The sequence below is a fragment of the Schistocerca nitens genome, chromosome 2, assembly GCF_023898315.1.
Source record: "Schistocerca nitens isolate TAMUIC-IGC-003100 chromosome 2, iqSchNite1.1, whole genome shotgun sequence".
Lineage (NCBI taxonomy): Eukaryota > Metazoa > Arthropoda > Insecta > Orthoptera > Acrididae > Schistocerca > Schistocerca nitens.
The window spans coordinates 513,338,058-513,356,349 of NC_064615.1; the positions used below are offsets into that span (position 1 = coordinate 513,338,058).

Genomic DNA, 18,292 nt, shown 5'->3' on the forward strand with positions numbered 1-18,292 from the left:
GATGAACAAGTTTGACTCCCTGTCGCATCTTTAACGCACAAGAGAAATTTACCCAGAATTAGCTGACAGAGATGCCTCAAATGCCGCGGAAACTGCAGTAAACTGCTTAGATCAGGAATCAGGTACGATTTATTACTATCTGTAGGAATAAAACTTCGAAAATATGGGAAATATTGAAGACATGAATCTCATGGTTTCTACTTCCTTCATCTGCGAGGTAGAAGAGAAATGTCGCATAATGGGTGCATAACGCTGCATAATATTTGCGTCATAGGTGGTACTACAGCTAAAAGCTTACAAAAGAACCGAAGTGACATATAAAAGTTTCAGTTGTTGGTAGACTGTGATGGGTAGAGAGAACACTTTAGTGGAGGGACTGATGACTAATCGGTTCCCATGCTAACCGCGCAAACAAGTACGATACCTAATTGTACGCTGAGAACTGAGATATGTCTAGCTTCTCATTAGCTGCGATGCTGTCTACAGCTATGAGGCCCATTTAGTTAGAAGAGAATGCACAGTGATAGCCAGACAAAATCACGTCAAACGTTCTTGCACCTTCTTTTGTGTCAGGGCATTATCGTGTACGTGAACTGTGATAATCTGTGGGTAGTTCTAAAATGCTGTTCAAAATGTTATCCTTATAAACTGCGTTCTCTACCAACGTTCAATCGTGAACAGTCACACTGCAGGTTACATGTCGCCGTTTACAGGCGCAGCGGTGGGATACATCGACATGGAGCAGACACAGAGAAACGGGAAGGAGTCCGACTATTAGCCAAGAGATGTCCCGATGGAGAAGTGGGAACACCTCCAGTCGGCCGTAAGCGCGTGCTGGTCTCTCGTGAGGCGGCGGTTATGCAGCTGTGGCCTGTTACACCGCCGTGTGGGCGGCCAAGGGTCACGTTTCCACCACTGTGGTCTTTGTAGACCCGTCCCTCATGGTGATGTTGCTGAAGATGCTCCTCCTGCCAAACGGAAAAAAAATCACCGTCAGATTGAAATCTGTCAAACAAAATAACACAATCAAACTCTCTACTCACCCTACAATATCTTTCAATCCTTCTGCTACCAAGACTATTTTACATCATCGGGATACCAAGAGAGAGAGAGAGAGAGAGAGAGAGAGAGAGAGTAATACAGCTACACTGGGACAACAATGCAAAAATATTGTTCCTAAACGTCACAAAGATACAAAATAATTCAGAATGGCAATTATTAATGTAAACTAATGGTATGTTGGAGATCTGAAGCAAACATTGAAGGACTATCGTGCAAATATACAGAATTTAGGATCCCATGCCTGTAGTTACTTTCGTGATGGAACAGGAAATCAAAATTGTAAAGAACAAATGAATTTAGTTCTTGTAGGTGACTCCTCCTAACACTGAGAACGTTTAGATATAATTATGTGTCATCTCTAGTCTTAGCACCTTGGTTGTTTGCACATTAAGTAGATGAATCTACTCGTAGTTTCCTGGTCTTCGTTTCAGGGACACAATGCACACCTAATTTCCGTTGGTAATTTGGAAGACTCTTATTTGCTACACGTGCCTTTAGTAGAACATGCCATCTTTACTTCAGTAGCTTCAATGGCTCTTACAGCTTCTGTATGTAGTCTAGTGGAGTATTGTTAGCGCTTCTATGTGAAGGTTCGATAACTTCAGGATAATTTCCTGAGGAAAACGTCTCCTCCTTGCCGAATCCATATTTCAGTGTGGATATTTTTGTAAGCACTGAATGTATGCACTGGGAGCCATTTCCATGAATATACATATTGCATATGAAACTGTGATATTTTAACTTCTTGTGTCATGAAACCTAAAAACAGCTCATGATACTGGAAATCTGGTATGTGGCACAACGCGCGTGAAAAATGAATTGCGAAAATTTGGATGGCTAGACTATAGTTATGAAACACTGGTGGGATTACCACGACTCTTTCCTGCAACCATTAGTTCGGAAATAAATGCCAACAGCTCCTCGTTTGTTACGTTGTGCCGTTCTTTATGTTGTTCAGGGTGAGTTTCATTGTATTTGCAAAGACTTATTGATCTCTTTCAGTAGTATGTTTACACATAAATAAAGCATGTTTTCATGAAAAAGAGGGTAAACATATTTACAATTGAATCTACAGTTCTATGGTGATTTATTTCTGGGGTTTGTTAAAGAGTAGTTTTAAATCCACTTCTTCGTTGACGGAAAGGTGCAGACTGCCAGACCATCTCTCAAATTTGGGTTCATGTGAAACGTTGGGTCTTCATTCTTGGTGACCTCTTCCGATACATTTTCTGTCACTGGACTTTTCTGTCATTTAATGCATTTCAGTCGTTTCTGTGACATGGTCAACTTCTTCGATAACTTCAAAATTATCGTTTTCATCTTAATCATACCACAAATTATACATATCACGATCTTCGTCACACAGATCATTTATATTATCAATAATTGTAATACCTTCAAATTGCTGCAGACTTCAACGCTTGTCCATGGTTACGTTCAGAAGTTCAACATAAGAATGCAACAGGCAAAAAAAAAAAAATAACAGAGAACCATTATAAATTCATTGTTATCATTGTTTTCCTAGTTCAACAATAAAAATCCAAGTACAGTAAGGCAATGACATTGATTCAAATATAACTTTTATAGTTATGGATGTAGTAAGAAGACGATAAAAGAAATTATATTTGCTGCAAATTTCATAGAAGACAATACCAAAGAAAGTAAGAAGAATACTTCGAATCACGGAAAATAAATGGGGTAAGGACGTATTAAGTGAAAAACGCTAATGGATATATAATGAACAATTACAAAGACCTTCAAATGCAAACACGAGTGGGAGTGTAAATAAACACGAAAATGATAAGTCGAGTAAATCTATTCTCCCCCCCCCCCCCTCCCATCGGTAGCATAAGGCTTAATGATAGCATAACACACAGCTGTGTACGGTTTTTTAGTACTGATTTTAAAATGGTGAGGTGACCAGCTACTGCGATAAATAAGGTTCATGGTTATCTTCATACTGGTGTTTCTAAACGCAACATCCTACATCCTAGTAAGGTGGCTCCTGTTACTTCACACTCGATCACTCCTGTTCCTCTTTGTAAAGTGACTTCAAATTTTCTGCGATAGTTTGCGAGACAAATCGTTATCTTTCTTCTTTACTGTGTGGGTAAGCGGCTGATTAATTCCCTACCCCACGAGCACATTCTACAACTGCGAACTGGGTACAGATATACTCGACACAGCATGCGAGGACTGAGTGTTTATACAAGTCGGACTAAATTAAACAACATATTACACTGTTAATAATATTCCTACATTAGTTATTTCTCTGTTATGCTGAGCCATTGCATTAATGTGTGTTTCTTTTTTGTATAAGTCACAGCTCATATTTTATTTTATTACATTACACTGTCACAAAAAAATTAAATTTTTTATTTTATTACATTACACTTGGCGCCGGTAGTAAGTGTTCTGCAGCATACTTAAAGAATTCTTATCAGTATATTTTTTGTGTTTAAACAGCTCGGTGCATATCAACAAATAACTGAATTCACTGAACACTTACTAGTGGGACCGAAATAGAAACTGGAATCCTACGACCTATCTCCATTGTGGTAATTGATTACCTGTATGTATACCAGAAATAGTGAATTGTAATTAATGCATAAAACGTTTCCGTTTCATGTACCATACGCACGGGAACTACGGCAAGATGATAGAAAACTGAATGAGTAATCGTAGACCAACGCTGTTTCTTACATCTGACATAGACCGTACGGTAAGGAACCGAACGCACGCGACCAGGTTTATAATTAAAACTAGTCAGTAGCACCTGGGCGCATGCAATTAAAACAATCTGTACACGTAGCTTTCTTCTAGTTTTTCAATTGTGACTATTAGTGAAGGGAGTGTTAAGTAGTTATAGTCTGAATTTTTTGTGTGAACTGTTTAGTATCAGCAAGCATCATTGTTTGGCCAAATACTAGACGTAAACATGTGGAGGTTGAGAATTATGAAAGTGATGACCAATTAGAGAATATTCCTGGATCTTTGGCAGGAGGGTCGGGAGCTAATAAAATTGAACAAGCTACGATCCCACATGAGAGTGTAATATCGCAGATTGACATTTCCCAACCGAGTATACTATCGCTGGGCGGACAAGAGAATGTCGGGACCGCGAGAGAAATCAACTGCGAGAAAGCAGACAAAAGTGTTCGTGCGCAGGTCGACTTTGCAAATCCAAGCGATATGCTTGCAAAGCTATTCCGGAAATTAGAATTAATGGAACAGCAAAGAAAGAAAGAACAGGTATTAATGGAACAGCAGAGGAAAAGAGAGCGCGAGGAGGATGTCCAACGCCAGAATGAGTTTTTCGAAAAAGTGGAGACTAGCCTAATCGCCACAGTGGGCGAGCGGTTAGTCAAACGCGAACAAGCGTTGATACAAAAACTGAATCGTGCTCTTGACGATAGGGATCAACGCATATTAGAACATGTTAACAGCGAGATAGAAAAGGTTGAATCTGAGGTATCTGAAGTGAAGAAAAATTTACAGGAATTACCCGATAAAGTATATACTTTGGCCGGAGAGGTATCAGAAGTCAAAGAGTTGCAGGAAACCCTCGATGCGAAAGTTAAGCAATTAACCTACGGCATCGAGGAAATCTAACTATTGAGCGAAAGGTAGAAGCTATAGCGAAGCTTGTAATGCTTGACCATGTTGAACACAAGAGTGAGCAAGGTACCTTCATGAACCATGAACCCGTAAGGCCCGAGATTAGAGAAAAGCCACTGAATGGCTATGATACCGTAATAGAATCACGAACTGTGCCGCGCCTAGTCCCTGTTGCAGTCGTTCATGTAATGCACAGCAGGGCGAAAACTATGCTTCAATCGAGGCGCGTGCGGAAACCCACTAGCAAACAGTGTAACTGTCAGTCCATATGCAGCGAATACAGGTAAAAGTAACACGATAATTGTTCGCAATGAAGCACACACTCTGAACACACTGAAACCGGAAGAGTCATTACTGTAACATAGACAATTTCAAGTATTTTCCGAAGAGAAAAAAATCCTGTCATCCAGTAATATTTATAGAAAATTTTAAGAATGTGTTACCTGCATCGTGGCAGGAAAGGCAAAAGATACAGTTTGTTACCTCATATATTACCGGAGATGCCGCATTATGGGCATCTGGAGTTGCAGAGAACTGTCATTCTTTTTGTGAGTTCGAGCAACAATTTTTGGGCAAATTTTGGTCGGCTAGTATACAAGAGAGATTGCGGAAACAGGTATACAATCCAGAAATGTACAATTTCAAGCAAGGAACACTTAGCAAATACTTTGAGAATTATATTAACAAAACAGGGTACTGGTCCGAGCCGATCGCTACACGCGACGTGCTTAGGATATTGAAATCCATGTTGCCGATCTCAATAAGGTGAGAATTTGTACACGTACCTGATAACGATTTGGAGACATTCATGTCGGTTGTGGAGTCTCTAGATTTGATACAAGAGGATGCACGACAACAAAGCAATAATGGTGAGGCGATAAATAATAACCATAAACCTAGAAATAACGGTTATGGAAATCAAAACCGAAATAATAATTGGGGACATGAATGTGGCGGCAATAGTTATGAGAGAGCGAATGGGCGAAAATGAGGTAATGGGAATAGAGGAAGTGGTATGTCGAGCGGTAACTGCTCGCCCAATAAGGATAGAAATGACATGATGAATCGAACAAGGAGAAACTATGAGAATTACTGAAGTAATTTTCAACCTAAAAATATGAAACAAGGTGGCCAGTGGCGTCAGAATGTGACTGCTAACTGGTCGGCGCAGTCAAATAGACCGGAGTAGGGAGTCCCGATTAATAGTGTCGAGGCTATTCCCATGCCGGGGAATACTGCGACTCCAACATGGGTTAGTAAACCAAGTACCTGAGAAAATAGTGCGAATAGACAGCACAATGTGCAAATAGTAGACGTTACCGAGGAGAACCAGCCAACAAACTGCAGGGGGTCGATGTAAGCTAAGCCTTCGGCACTCGACCACCAGGAGTAGAAGCGAAGGCAGACTCGAAAATAACAATAATCGGATTGCTATGCTGCGCTATAATGACGACCAGAGTTTGCGGGAGGAATTAATCACCGGACCGCATAAATGTTCTGACCGGCAAACAGAGATTGTGCAGGCCGCAGTACACGTGAAAGTATACGGTGTGCTTGGTAAGGTTTTGATTGACACAGGAGCGGCTCTGTCAGTCATGTCTGAGGATTTCTTTAATGTTATTAACGACAATAAAAGACTGCCTATGTTGCCGGTTCAAAATTGTAAAATTACGGGGGCGCTAAACGGAAAGGCACAAAGTGTCAAGGCCCAGGTGCAGGCAGGAATAGAAATAGGAAATAATGCGATATTATGCAAGTTCCTCACTGTTAAAATTTTAACTGCAACTTGCATCCTGGGATGGGGCGTCATGAGGAAAAGGAGTGCTATAATCGACTTCCGTCAGGGCTTGTGCTTCCTGCGAACGCCTACCAAGGATTTGCAATTACCATTGATTAAAATAATGCCAAGGCACAATAGGTATTGTAGGTGGTTCGAAAAGATGGAAGTAGAACCCTTTATACTCAATGTTCAAGATAATGTACCACTAAAGGCGTATCCTGAAACAAATGAGTAACATGACGAAGAAGTCGTTCAGATACGACAGGAGATTCAATCCAAGGTTAAGGAGTCAGGATATTTAACCCATGAGCAGCAGCATGAGCTCTCTGAATTACTAAGTGATAACGCTGGCACATTTTCGGAAAAACCCGCAATAATTCAAGGCTACGTATATGATATGCAGGTATATCTGCATCAGACGTTTTGTCATGCTTCTTATTCCGTGCCGTGGAGTAAGCGTGAAGCTGTGTGGAAGGAAATAAAGAAAATGTTGGATTTGGGATCATTGAACCGTCCCTTTCTCCCTATAGTAGTGCCTCACTAGCTGTGGGAAAAGCGGATGGGAGAATCAGATTGGTACTTGATGCTAGAGACATCAACAAAATTATAATACCAGTAAGGACAAGGCCAGAAAACCTGGATGAACAAATACAGAAGTTTCGTGGAGTAAAGTTTCTATCAAGTATCGATTAGAAAATGTCAAAATGGCAGGTCCCTTTAACAGAACAGTGCAGGAAATATGCTGCTTTTACTTTTGGTGGGGGGACGTACCAATTTCGGGTGCTTAATTCGACTTGAATGTCAGTGCGGGTGTATTTGTCTCTGCATTAGACACTGTGCTAGGACCAGAATTGTATGATCTAGTAACACTCTGTGTGGACGATTTATTGATCGCCACAAATATGTGGGAGGAGCACGTGGAACTCATAAAGCGACTGTTTGGCAAATTCTCACAGGCTGGTGTTACAGTTAATTTAAAGAAATCGAAATTTGGGTGGCACCAGTTGAAGTACCTGGGACATATAATTTCATCCAAGAGTATTTCTCCAAAACCAGGAAAACTAGAAGCCATAAAGAATATACCGTACCCTACTAATCGTAAACAACTAAAGGCATATCTGGAGTTAGCTTCCTTTTTCACGGTTCATGCCAGCACAGTTGATGAACAGTACAGCGTTATTGTCACTGTTAAAAAAGAATAGTCAATGGATGTTTACTGATCAATGCAAGCACGACTTTGATCAAATTAGAAAGGCCTTGTTAAATTCTACAGTACTTCACCATCGTGATATGTCGAGGGATTTTTGCATTGCGACGGATGCTTCCACTACAGGCCTGGGGGCGTGATAATTCCAAGTCGATGACACCTCAGGGGCTACCGAGATAAAGATTATTGGTTTCGCTAGTCGTGTTTTGTCACCCTGTGAACGAGCCTACTCCGCCACGGAGCTAGAAGCTCTAGCTGTGGTCTGGGCTTTCCGTAAGTATCACTACTATGTATGCGAAAACTAGATAATAGTGTTTTATGATCACCAAGCACTTGGTTTCTTACTCTCATGTAAGTTGCTACATGCTCGATTAGCTGGGTGGATTTTGGCCTTACAGGAATGTTTATTTGGAATAAGACATGTAAAGGGAAGTCAAAATGTGGTGGCGGATGGATTATCGCGTTTACCACAGGGCTCAGGCGCATTCGCTGAATTAGTAGAGCAATCATCTGAGTATAAAGTACTGCTGTTGCAGGAAGGAGGTAGACGACGGAAATATTTGTCTATGTTTAAGAACATAGCGAATTTGCAAGAGGCAGATCCACTGTGGTGAACTGTGCGAGAAATTATTAACAGTGGGGAGAATAGTGAAATACAAAAATGGTTCAAATGGCTCTGAGCACTATGGGACTTAACATCGGTGGTCATCAGTCCCCTAGAACTTAGAACTACTTAAACCTAACTAACCTAAGGACATCACACACATCCATGCCCGAGGCAGGATTCGAACCTGCGACCTTAGCGGTGGCGCGGTTCCAGACTGAAGCGCCTAGAACCGCTCGGCTACACGGCCGGCAGTGAATTACAGAGGCACTATAAAATCAAGAACAATTAATTATAGACGATTACTTAACTACCCTGAGAACTGAGCACTCATACACGTCGGGCTAAATAAAACAACATATTAGACTGTTAATAATATTCCTACATTAGATATTTCTCTTTTACGCTGAGCCATTGCGTTAATGTGCGTTTCTTGTATGTATAAGTCACGACTGATACTTTATTTCATTACGTTACACTAATAGTCACAAAACAAATAAAATTATTTTATTACATTACAGCGTGGAAGGAGATACTGACCCCTGATTGGACGGCACAAACGACAGTGGAGGGAATCAGCTCGGAGACGATACCGGTCAAAAACGACATGTGCTTGTGGGCTCTTGTGAGTGTTGAATGCGCAAGGCTTCGTTATCGACACGTGTGGTCGGTTTGAGTAAAGTTGTGCACAACATTTGTTAGATGTTGCAAAGCAGTTACCTTTCTGTATTAACGTTGTTTTTCCTCGTACAGAATAAGTTCGTGGCCTAGGTGTTTGCTTAGACAATTAGCATAAGATCCATATTAGTTCTTTCTAACAGCAAAGATCAAATGTATAGTGTAAATGGGGCGTGAGTACAGTAATAAAACACTGGCTTATAGCAGCTTAGCTATGTTAATTCCGTGTTGGGACTCGGCGTCGAGATTGTCGTCTTTATTACTTTCTGCTTATGTAGTTGCACATGCTGAACGCAGTTTGTTGGGTGTGTGCATTGTGCGATAGGGCACAGAGGTGAATGTATGGGGTGGCCAAAGTTGTGCTTGTCCATTACAAAGCAGATTTATGTCAGAATTTCAGATCATAAATGCTACACGCAACTTATGCTATCGCGAACTCAAAACTTCAAATTCCCAAAGGCTTTCCTTGCTCCCTTCCAAATAGGTCATAACTTTTGTTCCGTCCGCGAGGCGTACAGAGTCAACGCATTTTTGAGAACACTCATCGGTAAAGGCACAGATCCGGTTTCGAGCCTCTGTGTAGAACAAAGTTTCAACTTCGAAATTTATCTAAGTCCTTACTTTATGGCCTGAAAAAGAATAATGGGGTTGTTATCAGCTACAATGATTCTCTCCAGCACACAGATGAGAAAGGCATAGTAATTATTTTGTCTTTACTGGTACTCTAATGTTAAAAACTTTATGATTTGAATTGTTCAGTCCTAAAAGATATAATGAAAATTGGGGCGGACATCGGAATTTTGTGGAATATCACATTAAGCAAGGTCTGTATGTGGATTAACCTGTAAACGAAATAAACCATTTTGGTTAGATTAGAATGAGATGTAATGTTGTTGTTGTTGTTGTGATCCTCAGTCCTGAGACTGGTTTGATGCAGCTCTCCATGCTACTCTATCCTGTGCAAGCTTCTTCATCTCCCAGTACCTACTGCAACCTACATCCTTCTGAATCTGCTTAGTGTATTCATCTCTTGGTCTCCCTCTACGATTTTTACCCTCCACACTGCCCTCCAATGCTAAATTTGTGATCCCTTGATGCCTCAAAACATGTCCTACCAACCGATCCCTTCTTCTAGTCGTGCCACAAACTTCTCTTCCCCCAATCCTATTCAATACCTCCTCATTAGTTACGTGATCTACCCACCTTATCTTCAGCATTCTTCTGTAGCACCACATTTCGAAAGCTTCTATTCTCTTCTTGTCCAAACTGGTTATCGTCCATGTTTCACTTCTATACATGGCTACACTCCATACAAATACTTTCAGAAACGACTCCCTGACACTTAAGTCTATACTAGATGTTAACAAATTTCTCTTCTTCAGAAACGATTTCCTTGCCATTGCCAGTCTACATTTTATATCCTCTCTACTTCGACCATCATCAGTTATTTTACTCCCTAAATAGCAAAACTCCTTTACTACTTTAAGTGTCTCATTTCCTAATCTAATCCCCTCAGCATCACCCGATTTAATTTGACTACATTCCATTATCCTCGTTTTGCTTTTGTTGATGTTCATCTTATATCCTCCTTTCAAGATACTGTCCTTTCCGTTCAACTGCTCTTCCAAGTCCTTTGCTGTCTCTGACAGAATTACAATGTCATCGGCAAACCTCAAAGTTTTTACTTCTTCTCCATGAATTTTAATACCTACTCCGAATTTTTCTTTTGTTTCCTTTACTGCTTGCTCAATATACAGATTGAATAACATCGGGGAGAGGCTACAACCCTGTCTCACTCCCTTCCCAACCACTGCTTCCCATTCATGCCCCTCGACTCTTATAACTGCCATCTGGTTTCTGCACAAATTGTAAATAGCCTTTCGCTCCTTGTATTTTACCCCTGCCACCTTCAGAATTTGAAAGAGAGTATTCCAGTTAACGGTGTCAAAAGCTTTCTCTAAGTCTACAAATGCTAGAAACGTAGGTTTGCCTTTTCTTAATCTTTCTTCTAAGATAAGTCGTAAGGTTAATATTGCCTCACGTGTTCCAACATTTCTACGGAATCCAAACTGATCTTCCTCGAGGTCCGCTTCTACCAGTTTTTCCATTCGTCTGTAAAGAATTCGCGTTAGTATTTTGCAGCTGTGACTTACTAAACTGATAGTTCCGTAATTTTCACATCTGTCAACACCTGCTTTCTTTGGGATTGGAATTATTATATTCTTCTTGAAGTCTGTGGGTATTTCGCCTGTCTCATACATCTTGCTCACCAGATGGTAGAGTTTTGTCATGACTGGCTCTCCCAAGGCCATCAGTAGTTCTAATGGAATGTTGTCTACTCCCGGGGCCTTGTTTCGACTCAGGTCTTTCAGTGCTCTGTCAAACTCTTCACGCAGTATCTTATCTCCCCTTTCATCTTCATCTACATCCTCTTCCATTTCCATAATATTGTCCTCAAGTACATCGCCCTTGTATAAACCCTCTATATACTCCTCCCACCTTTCTGCCTTCGCTTCTTTGCTTAGAACTGGGTTGCCATCTGAGCTCTTGATATTCATACAAGTGGTTCTCTTCTCTCCAAAGGTCTCTTTAATTTTCCTGTAGGCAGTATCTATCTTACCCCAAGTGAGACAAGCCTCTACATCCTTACATTTGTCCTCTAGCCATGCCTGCTTAGCCATTTTGCACTTCCTGTCGATCTCATTTTTGAGACGTTTGTATTCCTTTTTGCCTGCTTCATTTACTGCATTTTTATATTTTCTCCTTTCATCAATTAAATTCAATATTTCTTCTGTTACCCAAGGATTTCTATTAGCCCTCGTCTTTTTACCTACTTGATCCTCTGCTGCCTTCACTACTTCATCCCTCAGAGCTACCCATTCTTCTTCTACTGTATTTCTTTCCCCCATTCCTGTCAATTGTTCCCTTATGCTCTCCCTGAAACTCTCTACAACCTCTGGTTCTTTCAGTTTATCCAGGTCCCATCTCCTTAAATTCCCACCTTTTTGCAGTTTCTTCAGTTTCAATCTGCAGTTCATAACCAATAGATTGTGGTCAGAATCCACATCTGCACCTGGAAATGTCTTACAATTTAAAACCTGGTTCCTAAATCTCTGTCTTACCATTATATAATCTATCTGATACCTTTTAGCATCTCCAGGATTCTTCCAGGTATACAACCTTCTTTTATGATTCTTGAACCAAGTGTTAGCTATGATTAAGTTATGCTCTGTGCAAAATTCTACAAGGCGGCTTCCTCTTTCATTTCTTCCCCCCAATCCATATTCACCTACTATGTTTCCTTCTCTCCCTTTTCCTACTGACGAATTCCAGTCACCCATGACTATTAAATTTTCGTCTCCCTTCACTACCTGAATAATTGCTTTTATCTCGTCATACATTTCATCAATATCTTCATCATCTGCAGAGCTAGTTGGCATATAAACTTGTACTACTGTAGTAGGCATGGGCTTTGTGTCTATCTTGGCCACAATAATGCGTTCACTATGCTGTTTGTAGTAGCTAACCCGCACTCCTATTTTTTTATTCATTATTAAACCTACTCCTGCATTACCCCTATTTGATTTTGTATTTATAACCCTGTAATCACCTGACCAAAAGTCTTGTTCCTCCTGCCACCGAACTTCACTAATTCCCACTATATCTAACTTGAACCTATCCATTTCCCTTTTTAAATTTTCTAACCTACCTGCCCGATTAAGGGATCTGACATTCGACGCTCCGATCCGTAGAATGCCAGTTTTCTTTCTCCTGATAACGACGTCCTCTTTAGTTGTCCCCGCCCGGAGATCCGAATGGGGGACTATTTTACCTCCGGAATATTTTACCCAAGAGGACGCCATCATCATTTAATCATACAGTAAAGCTGCATGCCCTCGGGAAAAATTACGGCTGTAGTTTCCCCTTGCTTTCAGCCGTTCGCAGTACCAGCACAGCAAGGCCGTTTTGGTTAATGTTACAAGGCCAGATCAGTCAATCATCCAGACTGTTGCCCCTGCAACTACTGAAAAGGCTGCTGCCCCTCTTCGGGAACCACAAGTTTGTCTGGCCTCTGAACAGATACCCCTCCGTTGTGGTTGCACCTACGGTACGGCCATCTGTATCGTTGAGGCACGCAAGCCTCCCCACCGACGGCAAGGTCCATGGTTCATGGGGGAAGAGAGATGTAATGCTTCTCCATAGTTTATTCGCATTTTATTGCATCTATATTTTTTCTCTATTTCCTCTTGTATTGGTTTGGGATGATTCCTGAGCGTTTTATCTGACTAGATACGTGGACATTCACTGGCGGCGAGTCTGACACAGTGCAATATATCTCTGAATTGTCTCAAGCTCCTTGCCACGTACATTTATGTGCAGTTCTAAATTCACGCAAAAGCCCGTAAGTATCTGTCTACTAATTTTCTAGTTTTTCATATATTTATACCTCAACCTCTGGAGAAAAGGTAACCACTTGTATGAATATCAGGAGCTCATCTGGAAAACCAGTTTTAAGCGAAGGAGAGAAGACAGAAAGGTGGAAGCAGTATATAGAGGGTCTATACAAAGGCTATGTACTTGAGGGCAATATTATGAAGTGGAGGAGGACGTAGATGAACATGAAATGGGAGGTATGATACTACGTGAAAAGTTTGACAGAGCACTGAAAGACCTAAGCCGAAACAAGGCCCCAGGAGTAGACAACTTTCCATTAGACGTACTGATAACCTTGGGGAACCAGCCATGACAAAACTCTTCCATCTGGCGAGCACGATGTATGAGACAGGTGAAATACCCTCAGACTTCAAGAAGAATATAATAATTTCTATCCCAAAGGAAGCAGGTGGTCATATGTGTGAAACTTACTGAACTATCAGTTTAGCAAGTCACGGCTGCAAAATACTAACACGAATTTTTTACAGGCGAATGAAAAAACTGGTAAAAGCCGACCTCGGGGAAGATCAGTTTGTATTCCGTAGAAATGCTGGAACACGTGAGGCAATACTGACCCTAAAAATAATCTTAGAAGATAGATTAAGGGAAGGCAAACCTACGTTTCTAGCATTTGTAGACTTAGAAAAAGCTTTTGACAATGTTGACTGAGATATCAGTTATAAGAGTCGAGGGGCATGTAAATGAAGCAGTGGTTGGGAAGGGAGTAAGAGAGGGTTGTAGCCTATCTCAGATTTTATTCAATCTATGTATTGAACAAAAGAAAAATCTGGAGCAGGAATTAAAATCCATGGGGAAGAAATAAAAACTTTTAGGTTTGCCGATGATATTGTAATTCTGTCAGAGACAGCAAAGGACCTGGAAGAGCAGTTGAACGGAATGGACAGCCTCTTGAAAGGATTATATAAGATGAACATCAACAAAAGCGAAACGAGGATAGTGGAATGTAGTCGAATTAAAACAGGTGATGCTGTAGGAATTAGATTACGAAATAAGACACTTAATGTAGTAGATGACTTTTGCTATTTGTGAAGCAAAATTACTGATAATGGTCGAAGTAGAGAGGATATAAAATGTAGACTAGTAGCGGCAAGGAAAGCATTTCTGAAGAAGAGAAATTTGTTAACATCGAGTATAGATTTAAGTGTCAGGAAGTATTTTCTGAAAGTATTTGTATGGAGTGTAGCCATGTTGGAAGTGAAACATGGTGGATAAATTGTTTAGACAAGAATAGAAGCTTTCGAAATGTGGTGCTACAGAAGAATGCTGAAGATTAGATGGGTAGATCACATAACTAACGAGGAGGTACTGAATAGAATCGGGAAGAAGACGAATTTGTGGCACAACTTGACTAGAAGAAGTGATCGGTCGATAGGACATGTTCGGAGGCATCAAGGGATCACCAATTTAATATTATAGGGCAGCGTGGAGAGTAAAAATCGTAGAGGGAGACCAAGAGATGAATACACAAAGCATATTCAGAGGCGTGTAGGGTGCAGTAGATACCTGGAGATGAAGAAGCTTGCACAGGATAGGTTAGCATGGAGAGCTGTATCAAACCAGTCTCTGGACTAAAGACCACAGCAACAACAACAACTACATATACAACAAAATTTGAAGTCCCCACCGCACTTTTATATCTGTAACACAAGGCCAATCTCATAAATTACTGTAGGGACTTTGAAACGTTTTTCACAAATGCACTGAATGAGTCATCGGAGGGAGTTTTTGTATGTAATATATAACCTCTACGCCAAACAAGTAATCCAGTAGTCGAATCTATTTAAAAGAGAGTCCAGCAAGATTTGTGTTTAATAATCTGATGTATATAAAATAAAATAAACCATTTATTTTATTGAAAAGCAAATTTAATCTTTCACAGAGGTACGCTGTACAATTTACGTAGTATCCATACACAATGTTGTAGAAGAATAAATCAGGGATAAAATCTAACGTTAATTAATTGCATATTCTTTGATTTGTGTTACTCATGTTGTAATATATTTAGAATGGTTAAATAAGACTGACCTGTAAGAGTCTTCTGAATTTCGTAACAACGGTATCTAAAGAGCAGAGAGGTCATTAGATACTGAGGCAAATGTAGTTCGTATATGCGGGCAGCATTGACAGACGCGTGAATATGCGGGTTTTCAGGAGGTGTACGGCAAGGGAGAACAGAACCGTACACATTTAGCGGAATAGTGAATAAAAGGAACTATGCACAGTATAATACGTTCGCTGTTTTTGACAAGGATATGTCAGTTCACAATTATTTGTTTATTTTGGTATATATTAAAGTACCTAGCCTCCAAGAGCTTTAGCTTCGATTTTTACCTGTGGTGCAAACTGAATGGGCAGGTATACTCAAGGAACCCGTACGTCTGAAGAGCTGCACCAGAACATAAAAGAAGCTTTGCTGTCAGTCCTTCCTTTCATCATGGGCTGAACTGGTTTCGATTTTACAAATGTAGTAGCGTCACGTAAAACAGTTAAGTGCAGCAGTAAGAAAATAATATACTTGGGATACATTATCAAAAAGGAACGCTCAACAATAGGTGCATTTATTGAGATCTGCCATCGTGTTTAGGAAATAGAAAATAGTTGTTTCCATGATATGCGGACTGAATTCCCATAATTGAGTCTGAAGAAACGGCAGTTATTGGAACTTCAGAATCAAAAGATTCTGAATGTTTATAGTGAAACTATTACTATAATACGATGTAGAATAATAACAGCTACCTGTACCGACTCAAGCTGTTTTTACTTAACACTGGACCGATTTTAGGCTGATGCCCATCGACAGGTAGTTTGCATTTGGGTGTAAATTTCCAAACTTTATATTTGATATCACTGTTTCAATTAAAAACAAAAGATGTGATGATGACTCACGTGTAAACGCATTGGATGTGGGTGCATGTCTGTCTGAAGTTACCAACATCTAAGATGCGACTACGTTATCAGACTTAATTAGGAAGCACAATAATTAGTATAGTGACTAATATACAGTTAATATAAAAGACGAAGTATCTTTGTACAACAACGTGATAAATGAAACGTGAAAATGATATGGATACACCAGATATATGTTTAAGCACAACACATGTCGCTTAGCCACTTCAAAATGTTTCATTTGTGTCTATTTAGTCCTCATCACAGCGCATTTTTTTTTTAAAACAGTGATCTCCAATATTAAGTACGGAAACACTTACCTGGAATTAAACTACCTGAAGATGGACAGTATGTTAGATAAAATCACATTCTATTGTGACTGGTAGTGGTTATTATTCTACAACCTACGAAAGGTGCAGTCACGGAACTCAACTGTACCCGTTAAATATAAAATACATTTATTGTTACAAAAGTTATAAATTTTTATGCACATTGTGACGGTGACACGATGAAACACGAAGAAAATTAAGGAAAGCATTGCACGCGAACCGGTGTCCTTCAAACCTAGCTTGTGCTGGTCTCTTGTGCCGGTCTGATTATACAGGGATTAATTAAGATTTTTTTGCTTACGGAAGGATATGACTCGATACGAACGTTCTGAGCTTTTTAACATTCTTTCCATCTTCCCAAGAAACGCACTTACTAATTCGTCCCGACCCCTTCACTGCCACGCTTCTACCTCCACCGTTTGTCTCGGTTTCGTACGTGACACTTCCGACCGACTGCCAGCGTTTGGTTCTCAATTTCCCCTCGCCCCTCCCCCTCAGCACCAATCCTCGGAGGTGGGTATGGGGGGGGGGGTGAATTATTATGCTAGTCCAGCCATTGCGCTTGGTAGAGCTGGAGGAAGTGGGGGGGGGGGATTGCAAGTTTACTGACGTCAGATATGTAGCGGCGGCGCCACCATGACGGCCTTAACACACGCTCCCTTTGTCCGCCAGACGTTACGCCGCCTCTCAGCAGAGATTTAAGGACGAAACGGAAGCAGCTGCCCGCCGCCTCTGCCGCGGTCGTAACGACGCGCTTAACGGCCGCGGAGGAAAGGAACGCCTGTTTCTCCGCCGGTCACAGTGCGGCCGTTTGTTTTCCTTCTCCGAGCCACATAAACACCTCACTGGTGGAGCGCTGATTCTGCAGTACGGGAGCCTTATCGTCTGAACCTGCTGCGGCATTGAAAGGCGACATCAGACCGTCTCCAGCGATCAACATTCAGTACTAGAAACGGTTCTCGGCGTGAAACGTCGGATGTCGTTGTGAAATCTCTTACAATATTTCATCGGCGCGACTGACAGGCATCTTCAGCTGCGACGAATATACTGCTGAGCCTGACTCTCCATCCACAGGAAAGGCGACTGATATGAAGTAACTAATGTAACGTGGAAAGCTCATAATCTCTGCTGGACGTAGAGTGGAACGCCGGTCTTACACTGTCTAGGCAGATGCGCTGAGGACTTGAGGGCTGCGCCATTCGGACAAAGTGGCCATTGCAACTGCACGGACTACCCTGGCATGCCTCCGTCAGATCCGGTTTAGAATCCCGGTCTGGTACAAGTTTTCAACTTACCTCTTTGACTTAAATCAATGCACCGGGCAAGGTGCGCTGTGGTTAGCGCACTGGACTCGCATTCGGGAGGACGACGGTTCAATCCCGCGTCCGGCCATTCTGTTTAGGTTTCTCGTGATTTCACTAAATCGCTCCAGGCAAATGACGGGATGGTTCCTTCGAAAGGGCACGGCAGACTTCAAAGGTTCAAAAGGCTCTGAGCACTACGGACTTGACATCAGAGGTCATCAGTCGCCTAGAACTTAGAACTACTTAAACCGAACTAACCTAGGGACATCACACACATCCATGCCCGAGGCTGGACTCGAACCTGCGACCGTAGCGGTCGCACGGTTCCAGACTGAAGCGCCTAGAACCGTTCGGCCACACCCTGACCTA

General features: G+C 41.3%; 1 protein-coding gene across 1 annotated transcript in view; it reads right to left on the minus strand.

Moving 5' to 3' along the window:
* Positions 1-213: 213 nt before the first annotated feature.
* The window catches only part of LOC126235127 (neuropeptide CCHamide-1 receptor-like), a 162,683-nt gene continuing 144,604 nt past the window's right edge, over positions 214-18,292 (minus strand). Inside the window, exon 6 of the mRNA XM_049943861.1 lies at positions 214-968. Coding sequence (XP_049799818.1) covers positions 902-968 — 67 coding nt within the window. The 3' untranslated portion in view covers positions 214-901. The remainder of the gene's footprint in view (positions 969-18,292) is intronic.